This window comes from Lonchura striata, chromosome 1A (assembly GCF_050655825.1).
Source record: "Lonchura striata isolate lonStrDom1 chromosome 1A, ASM5065582v1, whole genome shotgun sequence".
NCBI lineage: Eukaryota > Metazoa > Chordata > Aves > Passeriformes > Estrildidae > Lonchura > Lonchura striata.
In genome coordinates, this window is record NC_140741.1 from 3,378,649 (window position 1) to 3,395,417 (window position 16,769).

The 16,769-nt window shown below is 38.0% G+C and overlaps 1 protein-coding gene across 50 annotated transcripts in view; it reads left to right on the plus strand.

Moving 5' to 3' along the window:
* Positions 1-16,769, plus strand: part of ATXN10 (ataxin 10) — a 215,073-nt gene that overhangs the window by 53,073 nt on the left and 145,231 nt on the right. For 32 of the 50 annotated variants that reach the window (XM_085570111.1, XM_085570112.1, XM_085570113.1 and 29 more), the window contains exon 10: positions 867-930. In XM_085570111.1, coding sequence (XP_085426237.1) covers positions 867-930 — 64 coding nt within the window. Of the gene's footprint in view, positions 1-866; positions 931-1,765; positions 16,720-16,769 lie in introns of all 50 variants that reach the window. The other 18 variants (XM_085570120.1, XM_085570121.1, XM_085570122.1 and 15 more) reach the window with 13 other exon arrangements.

Genomic DNA, 16,769 nt, shown 5'->3' on the forward strand with positions numbered 1-16,769 from the left:
TTTGGACAAGTATAGCTTGGCTATCACAGAATAGTTGAGGTTGGAAGAGACTTGTGAAGCTATAAATATGCATGTGTGATGTTACAGTGTACCTTAGGAATTTACATAAATTTCTTATGGAATATACTTTCCATAAGATAATAATGCTCCATGTTTATTATTAGGATCAGTGTGTCCCAAGTACTTGGTAAAGTGTATGTTTATGAGTCTATTAGGACTGGAATCTATCTGTAGAAGTCTGTCTATATGTTGTTATCTCATACACACACACAAATGTAGCAGTGCAATTCGTGAGCTCCCGTGTGTGCTTATGCACAAGGACCTGAAGACACCAGATCTCATCTTTGCTCATTTGCTAGTAACATAAGGAACACTTTCTCAAAGGAAAAACATCCAGGGCTCTGACTTGATTTAAAGAATCTGTGCTGGGCATGTATAAGCAACACCTTGCTACTGAAGGTACAGCAGATGTGGTCTCATGCAGACTCCTTTGTGGATGTGGAAGTGTATCTTTCAAATTCTTTTTTTTTTTTCCTATTTTTTGCTCCACAGTTTTTGATCCTTCTGGAAGCAAGCAGGAGCTTTAAGTGAGCATAGTTTATCTGGCTCAGTGTGAGAAACAGAAAATACCTCTGTCAAACACTTGCTAAATGAAGGGATAATATTAAATTAGTGCCTGCTTGCGTTTCTGTTTTGTGATACTTATGCTGAAAACACCAGGTTTACTCTGCAATCCATGTTAGCATGTTTTAATATTTTTGATGAAACAAACATTGTTGTTACATTTTTACATATTTATTGCATGAAACTTTGTTAGTATTGTTGAGACATCTGTTAAATTATTAAAAACTTTTGGGTTTTTTTAGGTGTATGACTTGGATGGCATTTCCTTGATTCTGGACAATTGCAGCATTGATGACAACAATCCTTGTATCCTTTACAAAATAACTCTGTTTATTGAATATGACTTATGAGAAAAGGTGTGGGGGTTTAATGGATTTATACCAGCAATGCTTTCACAGGGTAGCTAAATGTAACTGGCCTCATGAGCTTCTAGGTTATATTTAAATTGTTCAGAAGTGAGCAAGGGCACAAATAGTCTTCCATGAACTGGATTCTAAGCAAGTTAACTGTGGTTATATTCTGTTTCCTAAAATAAAAAATATTACTGGTTTGCAAGTGCCTATTCAAAGAGCCGTGTCAGGAATCTGGATTCAGACTCTGGTCATTGTATCAGATTTTGGAGCTCTTGCTTCCACTGAAATCTGTTCAGGAAACTGAAATAAGTACCTCATTGATTCTTATGCTTGTTAAATTAGACTGGGGAGCTTATTCTAAGTACAGAGACAAGGCTAACAAGCTGTTTTGAAAATGTGTATAGTTGAGAAAATTATGCAAATTACTGAAATGTTGGAAAGATTTTAATATAAATGGCATTGTGCTTTATATTTGGGTTTTTTTTTCCTGGAATTTAAGAGCAGAAGCTTTCAAAAATAGATTACTGTTAGAGGGAAATAATCTCACATTGAAGATAAGTAGTTGTTAAGCAGAGTTATCCATCTCTTCAAGTAATACAAGTGTGTTCAGTGACTGAGCTGTGATTTTCTGTCATCTAATCATTAGCTCTTTGTAAGTTTGCATCTGGAAATCAAATGTCTTTCCTGTACAGAGTCATGCCAGCTTTTTTTATACTGAACACATGAAATGGATTTTTAAATTGTAAGAAAAAGCACATTCTTTTTAACAATTATAACAAACAAACAAGAAGAGTAGTGAAAATGTTTCATAGTCTGCAGAACATCATGTACATATAAATATAGCCTGAAATAATGAAATAATGTACATGATAGCACAATGTTAACAAACTGGGCGGAGGAACAACGGGTGGTAAGTATCTTCTGAGTTACTCAGTTTGATGCTTTATATCCACAAGTTTTACATCTTCAGTATTCCTGTAGTTTGAGACCTGACAGTGCACTGAGTGGCAGAATTGTATTTCCATGGTCCAGATCTGGTAATGGGCACTGCTGGATGTGGTGGGATGGGCAGGGAATCTACCTTTCCCAAAGTGGAAGAGCAGCCCTGAGAAAACCTAGTAGAGTTTTTGTCCCAGGTGACTCTTGTTTGCTGGAAAGCACACCTGTGCAACCACTTCTAGGATTAATCCTTCATTTTAGCTGTAGTAGAAGAAGATAAAGTTGGAGTCTCTCAAAGGGTAGACTTTTAATTTATGGTCTTGAATGAAAGGCAGATAAAATACCATGAGAGTCTTTACTGTGTTTTAAGCAAAGTGGAACTTCTTGCACCTTTTGATACAGGCTGACATTTTATGGCTATGCCATAAACTTACTAGAGGATAAAACTTTGTTTACTTGGTTTTTAAAAACACATTAACACCTCTTAATGTGAGCTTTCAGCAGTGATCCATAGCATACAGTATTGGGGGATATGGAAAAGTGAGTAGCACATGGGCACAGGGAGGACTTGCCTGCTGTGACAAAGTTTGCTGCATCTGGAGTGCAGCTCCTGGTGATGCCTTAAGTTTTAGCTTTCATATTTTTTAGATTTTGTACTGCCTTAACGTGTGACTCTGAACTTCATATAAAGTGTTAGCAAGTTCTCTTCACAGGGTAGTTAGACAAAACATTCCTTTTCCAGCTTAAGAACCAGGAACACCGTTAGAGCTTTAGGGCCAAAAAGTATAAACAACAGTGAATTGAGGAAAGTAATCTGGCAGGATGGGACTTCATAACCTGAAGCTGCAATTAGGCAATTAACCCCAATATATAAATGGACCAAAACTTACAAAAGTGTGAGAACTCGTGACTGGTCATCCATCCGGGGTCCATCTTGGGCAGAGCCACGACTGGGCTCTTGTACTGCCCAAGATGAAAGCCTTTGAAGGCCTTCTAATGAATACCTTCTTTAGCTTTGTCTAGCCTCTTTAGGCATCACTGACTATGGCCCTGTTTATTCTTTTAACCTCTTGCTATTCCAGGTGCTCTTGTGCTACATGAAGTTAATGCCCCCCTGCTTGTCTCCTGCCTCTAATATTCCTCATCTGCTGCCTTCCCAGCCAGGTCATACACAGGGAAGCCAAGGACAAGTTTGCAGTTCAGATCTGTCCCTACTTTCATCTGCTTTACAGCATGTTCTGCTACTTCTGGACACCTGATGCCTGAATCCATTGCATAATGTTTCTCTGAAGAGATTTGGCAGTTTCTTTGCACTGTCTTTGTGCTCCAGTCCTGCCTGGCACAAATCCCAGAATCACTGGATGGGTAAGGCTGGAAGGAACCACTGTGGCTCATATACAGTTTTCCAAGGTGGGGTGTAGAGCTGCAACAAAGAGCTCAGCATAGCTCTTCAAACATGGCTCCTTCAGGAAGCCATGTCCAGAAAGTTCATTTTACATTCTCATTCCTGGTTTTGTGGTTTCAGGCTGTGTTACTTGAATTTCTCCTTGCATAAATCTGACTGGAAGAAGTTTCACCCAGAATCCTTTGATATAATAACTTCTTAGATTTCTTAGTAAGTCTTGATAGATGCACATTATTGTTGAATCTGTTTTGGAGTCACCCAAGCTCTACAGTTAAGATGTTGTTACGTTTTCTCCATTTTACTAGAAAAATTCTGCCTCCAAATTACACATACAAAACTTCTCACCAAAAAATGTAACTTTTGTGGTAAAAGCGATAGGATGTTTTTCTGGATGGAATAAAAATAATTTCCCTAAAGTATGCAATTTATCAGGGGAAGCTGGACTGTCACAGTAGATGTTAAAGGAGCTCTTTATTACATTTGAGAGGAAAAATTCTTTGATAAATCTTTTTATTTGTAGCATATGGAAGTATACTGCAAGAGGAAATGGGTCTTCTCTTATCCTAAATTAAATTCCTTTGTAAACCTGTCATTACCTAAAATTGCTTTCTTTGAGATCCTGAACAGTTATTTAATGTGCATAGAAATACCAGGGAGTTTGTAGCTTACAAAGTTCAGCTGACATGTTTGCATTGCTGCAATTAATTGTTTAAATTCATCTTTCAGTCTGAATTTGGGAGAACTGTTATATTGTCTGATGATATCTTAGACTTGTAACTTCTACATTTATACTAGCAAACAGGTTTTCTCCTTCAGGATATTTCTTGAGTGAAAACAAACAAACCACCACTCTCACAGTTACAGGCAAGAAGATTATTATGGACAGTTAAAAAGAAATTTACTGTACCTCTGTAATTATTTGAATTGGTATTTTAATTTTCCAGCTACTACAACTTTGCATGTAAATACAACAGAGACATGCTGAAGGATGCCAGATTTTCTGTGGCTCTTAGGCTTTCAGCACAGGACAAAGGGTAAACAGAGTGAGACTGGGGAGATGCAGTTCATTAAGAGTTAAACTTCAAAGAAGATTAATACCACTTTCCATACCTGGTAAATCTTCCATGGATTGGCTGTGTCCTAGTCATAACTCTCCTTCTGTTTCAAAGGAAAACAGGGTGTTTCAAAATGCAAGCAGAGTTATTTGCCTTTAGATTAAGGAGAGATTCCTGTATGAGCTAATCTTTATTTTTGAAAATTCAGTTTCTTGTTCTGTTTCTGAAAAGTGGGAACATCATGTTTTACCTTTGTAACCTGTGCTTAAAAACAAATAAATTCAACCTGCTAAAGGATAGAAGAGTGGGTTGGAGATGCCTATCTGGGTAATACCAGTGAAAAATTTACTCCAAATCCTGCTTTTCAGGTTACTTGTGTTGAAAAGGTGTTCTAAATTCAAATCTCTTCTATTTTGCTCTCTGAATCATCGTCTTCCTCATCTCTGACTGGCTCTATCATCAGACAAGAGCCCTTCCTTTTGTTCTTGCCTTTTACCTCATCCTAAGGTCTTCCTGCTCCTTCCAGCTTCATTTCTGCCCTTTCACAGGTTCCATTTCCTTAAGGTAAACGTAAGCAGGGAGGTCAGCCTGTTCTGATCAAAATACTTTTGCCCCTAATCACTCAAAAAAAGGTGCTTATGAGAGGCTTTAAATAAACTGACCTGTTTGTTATTGAAGACTTCCGTTTACATTAACTAAGCTTCTCAGTTTTTCCACTGCTTCCTAACATTTGTGCTCAGGAGTAATATACACAGATGTGCCTTATTTTTTTCTTTTTAGTGGCTGTCCGTAGAAATATTTATTACTATTTTGGGGAAAAAATATTGTCCAGAGTACTGCAATATAATAGCTTAAAAGTCAGAAGTGAACTGCAGTTTTGAAGATGGAATATTCTTGTTTTTTTAGGCTGCTTGCCAGTATTACCCTTTTGACATTCCTGTAGGTGTCTCAATAAATTGATTTTGTGACTGTCTGGATTTAATCAGAATGACCTTATGTAAGTATCTATTTTATATAAACTGTTAATTAACACAGTTTTCTATTAGCCTAGAAAATCAGTCATACATGAAGAAAATGTATCCTGCTGTGAGGATATATATTTATATATGTGTATATGTATATATGATATATACATTTGTATGTTATATGTGTAAGCAAACACCTAGCAAACTATGTTTTAGGAGTAAGAATTTTCAGCATTTGTGAAAGGAAAAGCTTTATAAGGAAAGGAAAAGGTTGATATGAATATCCATACACAGATCCCTTAGTATGAATAATGGATGAAAATGTAGAAAAAGTTAATTTCCAGACACTCCTTCCAAAACTGCTTCCTTTATATTCAGTCATCTGAGAGGTAGATTGAAAATACTTTTGACTTCATGGCAGCAGCAAGTATAATTGTGGTTCTGAAATGAAACTGGCTAAAGCAGGAGGAAATCAAGTTGCTATGGTCTATAACAATGGCAGTTTGTTTTTGCAAGATGCCAACAAGGACTTTTGAGGGAGCTGACAGACATTTTCATCTAAGTTACAGAGTGCAACCTTAAAACAGGCCACATGCTGGAAAACAGCCTCACCACTGAATGGGAGCCAGTAGAAAGCAAAAATAGGTGAGTTGACTTTTTAGAGTGAGCCATCACAGAGCCGAGCGTTTTCATGCATGTGTGACTATCCCATGTGTGTTGCTAGGAAAATACAGTACAATGTCACTTCTGCAATAGTCACCTTTTTTTGGAAAGCTAATTTCAGGCACTGACTGTGCATTAAGAAGTTTGATATGACCTATTTGATTCTGTATTTTTATATGCATACACAAAATCACATTTTTATATGATCACTGTGAAGGATCCACTGATGAGTACTGATGAGAACTCGTGTGCAGTCAAGTTCTGCCCACTTGGACAGATCTTGGCCCTCCCCAACCCAGGCCATGCTTTTCCTCCTCACAGTGACCCTTGCTTTGCTGCACAAGTAAATTTGAAGGATACCTTGGCAAAGGGGGAGTGCATTCTTTGGTAGAGGGCAATCAGTATTTGCATTATTGTTGGTTGCTCTGTGTAATCCAGAGATGACAGAGAGTGCTGCAAACATCTTACTTTCTGTCAACCAGTACTGAATGTGTCACTGTGATTTAACCAGCAGTGGAAGAATGGGACTTGTCAGCACATGTTAAGAACATAAATTGGTTGGCCTGAACCTTTCATTCATAGAGCCAAAGGCAAAATAAAATAACAGCTGAGGGGAAGCTAGCTCTACCTCTTCTCACTGGCACGGGGTGCCCAGAGAAGCTGTGGCTGCCCCATCCCTGGAAGTGTTCAAGGCCAGGTTGTAAAAGGCTTGGAGCAACCTGGGATAGTGGAAGGTGTCCCTGCCCATGGAATTAGATGTGTTTGGAACTGGAGGTAGAACTAGTTTGGAACCCAATGAGCTTTAGTGTCTCTTCCAACCCAAACGAGTCTGGGATTCGATTCTGTGATTCCCCCATAGATGGAAATAGGGAACCAAGAAGTCACTGTATTGCCATGCTCCAGTTCAGACTAATTCAATTCCTATATGCTGAGAATTGTTCTTAAAGAGAGTGGAGAGAGTGGAAGATTGCTGCCTTGTGCCATGTGCACAAACTGACCTCTGTCTGAATACAATTTTAGGGTGCAGAGAGGACTTGGCCAGACGAGAAGCTGGAACAGGTACAAGGGTGGTTATTCATTGAGCAAGAACAGTCTGAGAGGGGCTTATTTCTTTCACTTTATTCAGTAGACGAAATCCTGCCCTGTTCTGCAAGTTGCTGTGAATTCTTTGTAGCTGTATTTTGTTTAGTGGCTAATGGAGACCAGGGCCCTGTATGGGTTTAGAAGGGAACCTTTCAGGGTGGGGCTTTAGCAGGCTAGTTTCTGAAGTGATTCCCCAGAGGCTTCAGCCAAACAGGTATTTCCAAACACCATATTTGGCTGTACTTGGGAAGGTCACCTGCCTGCCAGTGCCTACTGTGTCACTATCTATCAAGGGTATTTTTTACACCCTTAAAAGAAGCATTACCAGATTATCCAGTCTTTTCTTACATCAGCATTAATCAACCAAAGAGATCTCGATTGCACTCCAAGAGGATTTTTTTAGTATATTGCCTAAAGTGTCCTGAGTGGGATTATTATAAAGCTCCAAATGGGGAGGAGCTGAGTGCTGCTCCCTGTTGGAAAGGGCACAGGAGGCACTCGTGTAACCTAACCTTGTTTTAAATCCTACTAAACATTGGCTGCAGATGCAAAAGGTTGGGATAGCATAGCTTCCATGTCTTAATTCATTGTTTATCTTTTCTGGATGCTGCAGACTCTTCAGGGCAAAACTCAGTTAAAGGTGGAGAATCAAGGGAAAATCATACCACATCAAGCATATTTGGTAGGTTTAAATGCTGACACAAAGACTGTAATTCTCAAGTATTTCTTGATAGAAAACATTTGTTTTTAAATGAAAACAAAAATATGAAGTTTTCTTGTGAGACGTTCTACATTACTAATTCTGTCTTCCACACTGTTCCCCAGGAAAACTTTTCTCCTCTAAAATGCAACATTCTCCTCATATGAAAAATACTTGAGACCACAGAAAGAATGCAGTGTGCAGTACAAAAAATAGATACTCTGAGAAATTAAAGGAATGAACCTTTTTTGTCTTCCAGAAATGACTACAGATCACACTTTCTGTTTTATCATTTAACAAAATTACAAATTCCAATGATATATTTCAGGTTGCTGATCATGTAATTGCTAAAATTCATTCTTTTAGAGCACCTGCAGGATGATTAAAATACTGAAAATACTTAAAATTGTTTAAAAATATTGAACTTCAGAGTTTCGGGGGGTGGGTGGTGGTGTTAGTAATTTCCTTGAGAGTTTAAAAAATACTAACACAGATTTGCAGAGATGTGAATATGAATCTGTCCTTCAATATCTCATTTCTACCCAGCTATCACCGTTAAGAAACATGTGATGTACAGGGTCCCTCGTAAAGCTGGAGGAAATCTAACAGAGCTATACAGAATGTGAGTAGGCTCTTTCAAATGTTGCAGTCTAATATTTCTAATCCCTTATGAGGAGTAATCTCTGTAGGCACCAACTCATGCATGTCAAAGTGAGGAATTAAAGTTAATAACTCTATTTCTAAACCAAATATTGTCATATTTGTCCTCTTCTCTAATCCTCTTGGTGGATTTAAATCCATGACAGGCTTGAATTTTTGAGAAAAGGTCTTTAGTTATCAGGAACACTTAAAAAAAAAATCACTGCTTCACTGCTTTTATAGCTCAAACAGCTTCCTTGATTTTTCTGTACACTTACTTTTGAAAAATTCCCCTCTGGGCTGAGATGGAGCACTAGAAATTTGAGAGCCAAAGAGTTTTGGTTTTTTTAAGTAAAGCTAGGAGTGGTTCAGAAATATTGTTGAGAATGGAATGCCTTCTACAACCACCTTATCATATTTCAGTCTGTCTTCTTGGCATTTTTTCTTGTGCATACCTCCAAAGAATATTTGGATGTCATCTGGCCAATGCTTCAAATAATATTTTTATTCTGACATTTTTCTGTTGCCCCATTTTTGATCACTGTAATTAGAACAGTTTTATCTTCAGCTGGTGAATGTGTTATCCTGTGTAGCTCTTTCCTGAGCCTTAAATTGTTTCCTCTCACTTCCTCAGATCTTTGATTAAGCTTTCCTTCCTAACCTTTCCTTCCTCACTCAGATATATTTGCAGTCCTTTCCACTTGCCTTGTGGATTTGTTCCTTTCTTTTAGAGTGTGGAGATTTCCTGAAGGAGATTCAGCCATTCCCTGAAATTGTAGACAGAATTGTGGCTAATGACTATTTTGCTAAACAAATAGCTGGTTATAATTTAGTTGCATCTTTCAAAACACCCATTTATTTAATGGTTGTTATTTTTGGATGCACACTGGGCATCGTTTGGTGTCTGTGACCATGGAACTGGAGTTTAATTTACCTTCAATGTTATGATTATTTGTCATAAAGTGACATTTGAAATCACCATAAGCAGCAGGAGGGAAGGCGTGCCACATAAGTTACTCAGAGACCCTGAATCAATAAAATATGCATGTACTGTGCTGAAAGGTAACGTAGCATAAAATCCTTGTTGGATCTATATAAATGGATGAATCTCTAACATTTCTAAACAAAGAAAGAGCTTCAGTCCAAATTGTGTCAGCTCAAACTCATCTGTCTTAGAGTGGTGAATTATAATTGGCTTGACCACATCTCAAGCATTAATTAGATTGGGTTTGTAAGTGTAGTGCTAAATTTCTGCAAGTTTTATTTGACTCCTGTAATTGCCGTTTTAAAGCATTTTAGAAAAGGTATTTATTTCTATGTGTATGCATATAAATACACATGAATATATTTCTGTGTAAAGGTGGAGCCTTTATCTTTCCATGTCCCAGGAAATTTAAAAGGACTACAGACTGCCTGATGATCAGTTTGTGAACAGTCACCATTCCCCTGTGCTTCAGTGCTTCACATCTCAATGTTTGTGGTAGGTTTTAATAGTAATTTGATGCATGAGTTTCAACTTAATGAAATGTTGCATTTTTTTTCTGTACTTGGGAAGAGAAGATAAGGTAAGGCATTTTTAAATAAGGTAACAGCAGTTGAAGCTTTTTAACATACCAGCTTGCTAACTCTGCTACCCCTTACAGATAGCTAATAGATTTAGTTACGAACTCTTAAAATGGAATTATTGTAAAAGAAGGGATTTAAAGAACTGTGTATTCTAACTGTGAAGAACTAGCTTGAGATCGATCAAGAGTGTGATTCTTTCTGTTTTAAAACCAGATGATTTGTAGTTCCTCATAAATTATGGGTTTCTATTAAAAATGTAAGTCATAATTTAAAAAAAAATTGGCAGCCTAAGCAGCAAAAAATGAATGTGTCATATTCTTGGTTTTAAGCTAGTATTACAAGTCTGAGTATAGGGAAAAGGAAAACAAGCTGGAGGTAATGGTTTAATTTTTTTTTTTTAAAGTTCTGTAAGTTTTGGCATAAGAGACATTGTAATAAAAATAGCCTGACAGAGCTAGACCTGTCCTATGGCTTTTGTAGCTCTGAAGTGCTAGACCCAAATTTTTTGTTCAAGTTCATAGTATGCTAACATGTTCTGGCATTGGGTTTTAAGTCCCACAGAACATGAAAGGCTGCTCATAGAATATAGATTAAATGTTTAGTTGGCAGGAATTAAAAGCTAATAGTAATTTGAGTGCCTAATACTACTCAGAACAGTTAACCCAGAAATACAGTGATCTAGGGAGAAAAATTCCTATATTACTCTAGTTAAGCAATGTCAAGTAAATTTCAAATTTCTGAAGTAATAAACCTCATTTAATGAACATAGAGTGCCATTTAGCTGGACATCACTGACATGAAGATGTAGTTAAAAACGGGGAAGCCTTGGAGCTCAAATGAGCTTCATGATCTGCCCTGGCTGTCAGTACTGGTGCAGATGTGAAAGGCTGGAGAGCTTGGACTCTACTTCTGGGAGCACAGTAAATATTACATATGCATCTATATTCATAATTATCTATTAGATATACAGCAACTGGATGTTGTGAGCTGTTGTTTTTCTCTTTCTGAACTACTCACAGCCAAAGGGCCAGGAAACTGTGCTGTGCCTGTAATCAGCCGCATAGCAAATTTTGGCAGATTTTACTACTTAGTTCTGGTGCCTGTCCTTCAAAAAGGATGCTGAAAAACATAAATTGAGGGAAGAGACACAAAAATTATGCAAACCTTGGAATAACTTTCTTGGTTTCTTTCTTTAGTTCATGCAAAAACTGCCAAATGCTGGTTATGATCTGTGAATTACTTTTTTTTTAATCTGTGCTGAAAAGCCATGCTCAGAAACAATTCTAAACAAATCCAGGCCAGAAATAAATCACAGTCTGTAATGAGTGAGATATTTATCCACTAGGAAAGTTTATTTAGGGACGCAGTGAAATCTTCCAGTTCAACACTGGAAGTTTTTCAGAGAAAAGGCATGAAAGCATCTTGTGCATGAAACAGAATTGACAGGCTTGATTTTAAGAGGAGCTGACCTTTGGTCATCTGTATTTATGCAGAAGTGTTGGGCATAAGAGGTTAAGTAGTCCATTCTGGTCTTCAGAATATATTTGTTGTCTATAGATACTTAAATGGATGAATTGTCTCTGAAAGTCATACATGAGGTTTAATGTGTCTGGTTATACACAAGGTGTAAGTCCCATTTTAAAGAAACATGTGTCCCACAAGGCACACTTTAAGAAATAGATTCATCATTGCAGATCATGGGCAGATTGCTCAAAGAGTGAGATAAGTGCAAGTATCCAGAAGGGTGGTGTTTGTCTGCAAGAGGAACTGCAGTTTCCACTACTGGTGCAGGAGGATAGTGAGGGCTATGGAACTGGAAGAAGTACCTAATGGATAATTACTTTGCTGTGGATGTTTCCTGTTGTCTCTAGGCTGTGAATTACAGAGAATATTGCCTCTTCATTGAAGCTGTTTCAGTGCCTTTAAACCAAATGGTTTTGCCCATTTGTCTGCTCTGAGGTGGTGTAGTTTAAGACCTCTGTCAAAGCCATGTTCTACAGGGCAGAATTTGAGCTGCAAACCCCAGTTCAGGTTTTTGGGGATAGGCTTTCTGTCTTTACTGGACTGTTTTGTTAAAGCAGCTTCCTTTGGGGAGGGCTGGAGGTGAGGAGTGAAGGGGCTGGCTGCAAGCTCCTCATGCCACCCGTGTTTGTCTGTCCAGTGAAGCTTTGCTGCCACGCTGTGGTGGAGATGGAGCCGTGTTTGGGGCTGGATGGTCCAACCCTCTGACAGATCCCTTGGACCAGGTGAGAGCTGCCTGTAGCAGGAACATCTGCTTTCACTTCCCCCGTGTTGCAAATCTCATCCCTAAAAGCGTGATCAGGAATAAATGCCCCTGACAGCATCCAGTGGTGCCTCTGTATTTTGGAGGCTTCTGGACAAGGTGGGTTTTGCTACATCAGCTCTGCAAGAGTGAAGTCAAACAGAGGGGGGAGGAAGGGACATTGCCAGCTTATACAGTACTGCCCATTTCTAGCTTTTAAACACAGAATGTGGTAACTGCAGTCACAGGTGATAAGAACAGCTGTGGAATAAGTGAAAATACAGGCAACTGAAATATTCTAGACTTTTTCTTTCCTACCTTCTAGGCAAAATATTCTAAGTTTGTATAGGATGAATTCCTGATGTTTTCTGGTGCCAGTAATTCAATGCCATGTATAAACAGAGTCTGAAGCATTAATTCTAGAAAATATATATTAACTTTTTGAAAATAAGTAAATAAGATAAAACATTTAATTCATTACAGTTTGTTATTACTGTTTTGGTAATGTCTTAATCACAGGTAGAAGTGAACACATAAAAATATAGAGGAGTTATAAGGAATCGCTCTGATCTTATACAGCTTCTAGAACTACATTAAACTACTAAAACCCCAGACAGAAAGAAACTTGTAGAGCTTTTTAAGCAGTTTGGCTGATGGTGAGGGGCCAAAGTCCTGACTGTCTTCTACGTGTGGTCCATCACAACTCCAAACTGTGACCAACTGCTGTGGCAGTTGTCTAGAGACCCCTGTTAGTGGTGGGAGGAATTATCTTCAAGGTGCTGTGGAACAAAAGTGCTTGAAAAGACTGAAAAGCTGTAAAGAAAAATGGTTTATGTCTTTTCAGTCCAGTCTGGTCTGCAAGTGGAAGTGACTTTTAAGTGATGCTTCAGTATTTCATTCCACTCTGCAGGCATTCTAGTGATAATTGGCTTACTTGTTGAAGGCCAGAAAGAAATATAATTATTGTACAATACAAATATTGTATTTTCATTACCTCTGATTTTTAGTCATACAGTCCTGTTCCAGAATAGGTCTTAGAAAAACTGGGTGGCTTTAAGGAAGGGATTACCTAAGCAGCTCATTTGATGAGGGTTCCAACCTGTGAGTGCTGGCTTTCTTGATAAGGTTTTGTATCTCTTCCTGTATTTGATTAGAATGTAGTTGCTATTTAAATAATAATAAAAAAAAATATATTTAAATGAGGTAATAGGATTGGGCAAAAATACCCTCTTTTTTGCATAAGACCTAATTACTCATAGGGAAGAAAGGTCCTAAGTAATAATTTAGTTATGGAAAACTGACTGTAGTGCAGGAAACAGTCTAATTTAAAAAAAAAAGTCCCTACACTATGTAATAAATCAAACTCTCCACCAAGAATGTTGTGTTTAGAGATCCTTCAGTATTAATAACTAGTGTTTTTTTAGGAAAACAGATGTACATATTTCATTCTCCTTGTCATCCCTTCAGTATCCTGTATTGGTTAACGATAATAATTAACTTCCAAAACTTGCTCTTTTCAAGCAACACACTTCCAAGATTACTTGTGCATTGCCTTTTATCTACCTCATCAACTTCCAACCTCATTAATAATTTTTCCTGTTCTCCATCGTCCATAGAATCTGAATTGCTTTATGGAACAATTCTTTTGGGTCCTGGTGGCTACAGCGGGCTTGTCAGTAATGTTTAGTTCTAATTGGACTGAGAATAAGAAGATGGAACACTCTCCCTGAGAAATGGTCTCTATGTCCTCCTCTCCAGCAGTATTGAGTAGCAGTTCCTGGCAGGACATCGTTGTATTTTCACACCCCATTAAGCTTACAAACCAGTCGCTGTGCTCTTGCATTGACTCCAGCAACCTCTTGTAGCAGAATCCAAGTGAAAAGAACTGGGAGAACTGTGAAAAGTTCTCTTTACAGGCAGGGACAAAACTTTGGATTTAATGGCATAGGTTTTCATGGTTTCCAAATAGTAATATTTTTCATCCTTAAGGGACAGTTTTCTCCACCTTTCTTCCTTTCTCTTTGTGTTCCCCTTTTCCTGACAATTGAAATTATGACCCAGAGGATGATTTTAAATTTTAAATTGTGAAATGAAGATGTTACTTAGGTATGAAAGACAGGGCAAGTTAATTCAGTTTTGTTATTTGTATATGTTAAAATAGCATAGGGATTCCAAAGCACACAGTACTGAAAGATTTCAGAAGAGTGTTGCTATAAATGCAGAGAAATGTTTGTTTTCAGTCCCTAAGCACAGATAGTCTAGTCATGAGGCTTCTGCAAAATAAAATTAATTTTTTTCTTCCTTTTGCATGCCATCTTCTCTTTGACAGAATATCATAATCTTTGTTTGTCTATAATATTAATTTATTTGAGAGTATAATATGCCTACTTGGAAAAATCTGGACAAGTCTGTGTAATCAGATCTGTTGTGCTTGCTGTGTTGCTTCTCTTTGGTGCAGTTTCACAACAAACAAGCTCACACTCATATTTTTAGTAACTATGGCAACTTTAGAAGCTCTGTCTCTAAAGCTGAGCATACAATACAGTGCTGAAAGTGTAGGTAGGATTAGAGACTCTCGAATATGTTTAATTTTCTCTCTGTGTCTCTGTCTTTGGAGAGGAGCAAGAGGGTAATGTGAGTATTAGCTGGGGACTGGCTTTAATCTCTGCAGACACTCAAGTCTGCCAGGGTCTGCTCCCAGCTGTCCAAAGGCCTCATCCTTCCCCAGCATGTGAACAAGGACATGATGAATATTCATGGCTGTGGTCACAATAGAAAACCTACACACAGAAAGGGGTTTCTGAAGGACTGAAAATGTTATTGAAACCATTTTGCAGCTTCAGCTACAGTAGTCAGTAATGATAAATGCCACAATGGTGATAGAGTTCATAAGAGAATGGGGATGTCTTAGATATTATGTAAGCATGAATGGATCTGGTAATAGGAAAAGAGCATGTGCCATGGACTTTAGCAGCAGGTTTGTGTTGAAGGACATAAAGACTATAGTAGCAGGATCATTCTCAAGGCTAATATGCACAAAAGTTTTGAGAGTACTTTTTTTGTCTGTATGATACTTTGTGTTATTAAGAACTGTCAGTCTCTGAAAATTGCTGTCAATATTATAGATAATATGCTTTTATGTAAGTGCTGTATTTTATGCAGAAGCAGTATTTTAGGAACACAACAAGGAAAGTCTGCTTCTCATCCCAGGAGGCGAGCCAGGGAGGGTGGTAGGATGTTTTTCACAGTCCACTGGGAGAACTTCATGTTACTTTTTGGCATTCATAACATGCCCTAAATCAGACCTGGAAAAGGCCTGGTAGGTGTCAGCCTTGGTTTATCTGCATTCATCAGCTTGCATGCTTTGCTGGTCTGAAATCTGTTCTCACCATTGGCACTAATAACTGAGAGTCTACACATATATGGTTTTATTACTTCAGCATCTTATTGTTTTATATAGTCAAATGTAATCTTCAGTGCAAATACCAAGTTTATGTAACCTAAATGTAGATTGACACTTGTCTTTTTACTTCATTCTAGTAGTAATGCACTGACAAAAGAGGATATATTCGTATTCTCTCTTGTGTTCACCTGTTAAGGCTTTGATGAGATGCATAATTTGTTTTGGTCTTAATTTCTCTCCTATGTCATTACCTCACACTGGATTTTTTTTTTTTTTTTTTGTATAAAGATGGTGTGTAGCATGCTTCCTGACATAGTTGAAAGAGATCTGTCAGGAAAAGAAAAAAGTTCCATAGTAGTTAACACTTCATTTTTTTTTTTTATTTTCAATTTTGGACTTCTTGAATTTGAAAATAATTATAAACTGCTACAAAAAGGCTGATTTACTGACACATGCCAGTGCAGGGCTGTTCCCTTATGTTTGTCCAAGCTACTCTTCATCTAAGTTCTTCTCTCGCTGTTGAGGTTGTGTAAGATTGTTTCAGTCCAGTTCCTCTCTTCTGTTGTTTTGTCTGAAGTTCCCCTCTGTCTGAGTTTTCCCCTCCTGTCACCCTGTGGCAAATGCCCACAAGAACATTTATCTCTGTGCTTAGATGCTCCCCAACCCAAAAGACGTCAAGGAGATGAGTAAATTATACATATTCTTCTACTGGATGTGAAGCTACATGTAGTAAATAATTGGTGCCCTGCAGGCAAACCACTCATGGGATTCAGAAAGGCTTGGCTCCTGTATGGGTAACTTGGGAAAGATTATATCATAACCACTTTTCAGCTGCAGAATTGGGACCAACATCTCTGACACTTCATAAAAGGAACACTGTAGTTCACTTGGAAGATGCCTGGTTGATAATCCTGGGAATTTAAATCCTTTGTCTACATCCCTGACATGTGCCTCAATCCTGGCCTCAAGGGACCACCTTGGGAGGTGAATGAGTTGCAGCTTGTGCCCATTTAAACATCAGTGGGAGCTCTCTGCCAGTGATCATAGTATCTGGTCTCCTGGTAAGTGTGTAAAAGCACCCAGGCATAAAGGACTGAGTTTAGGTAATGTT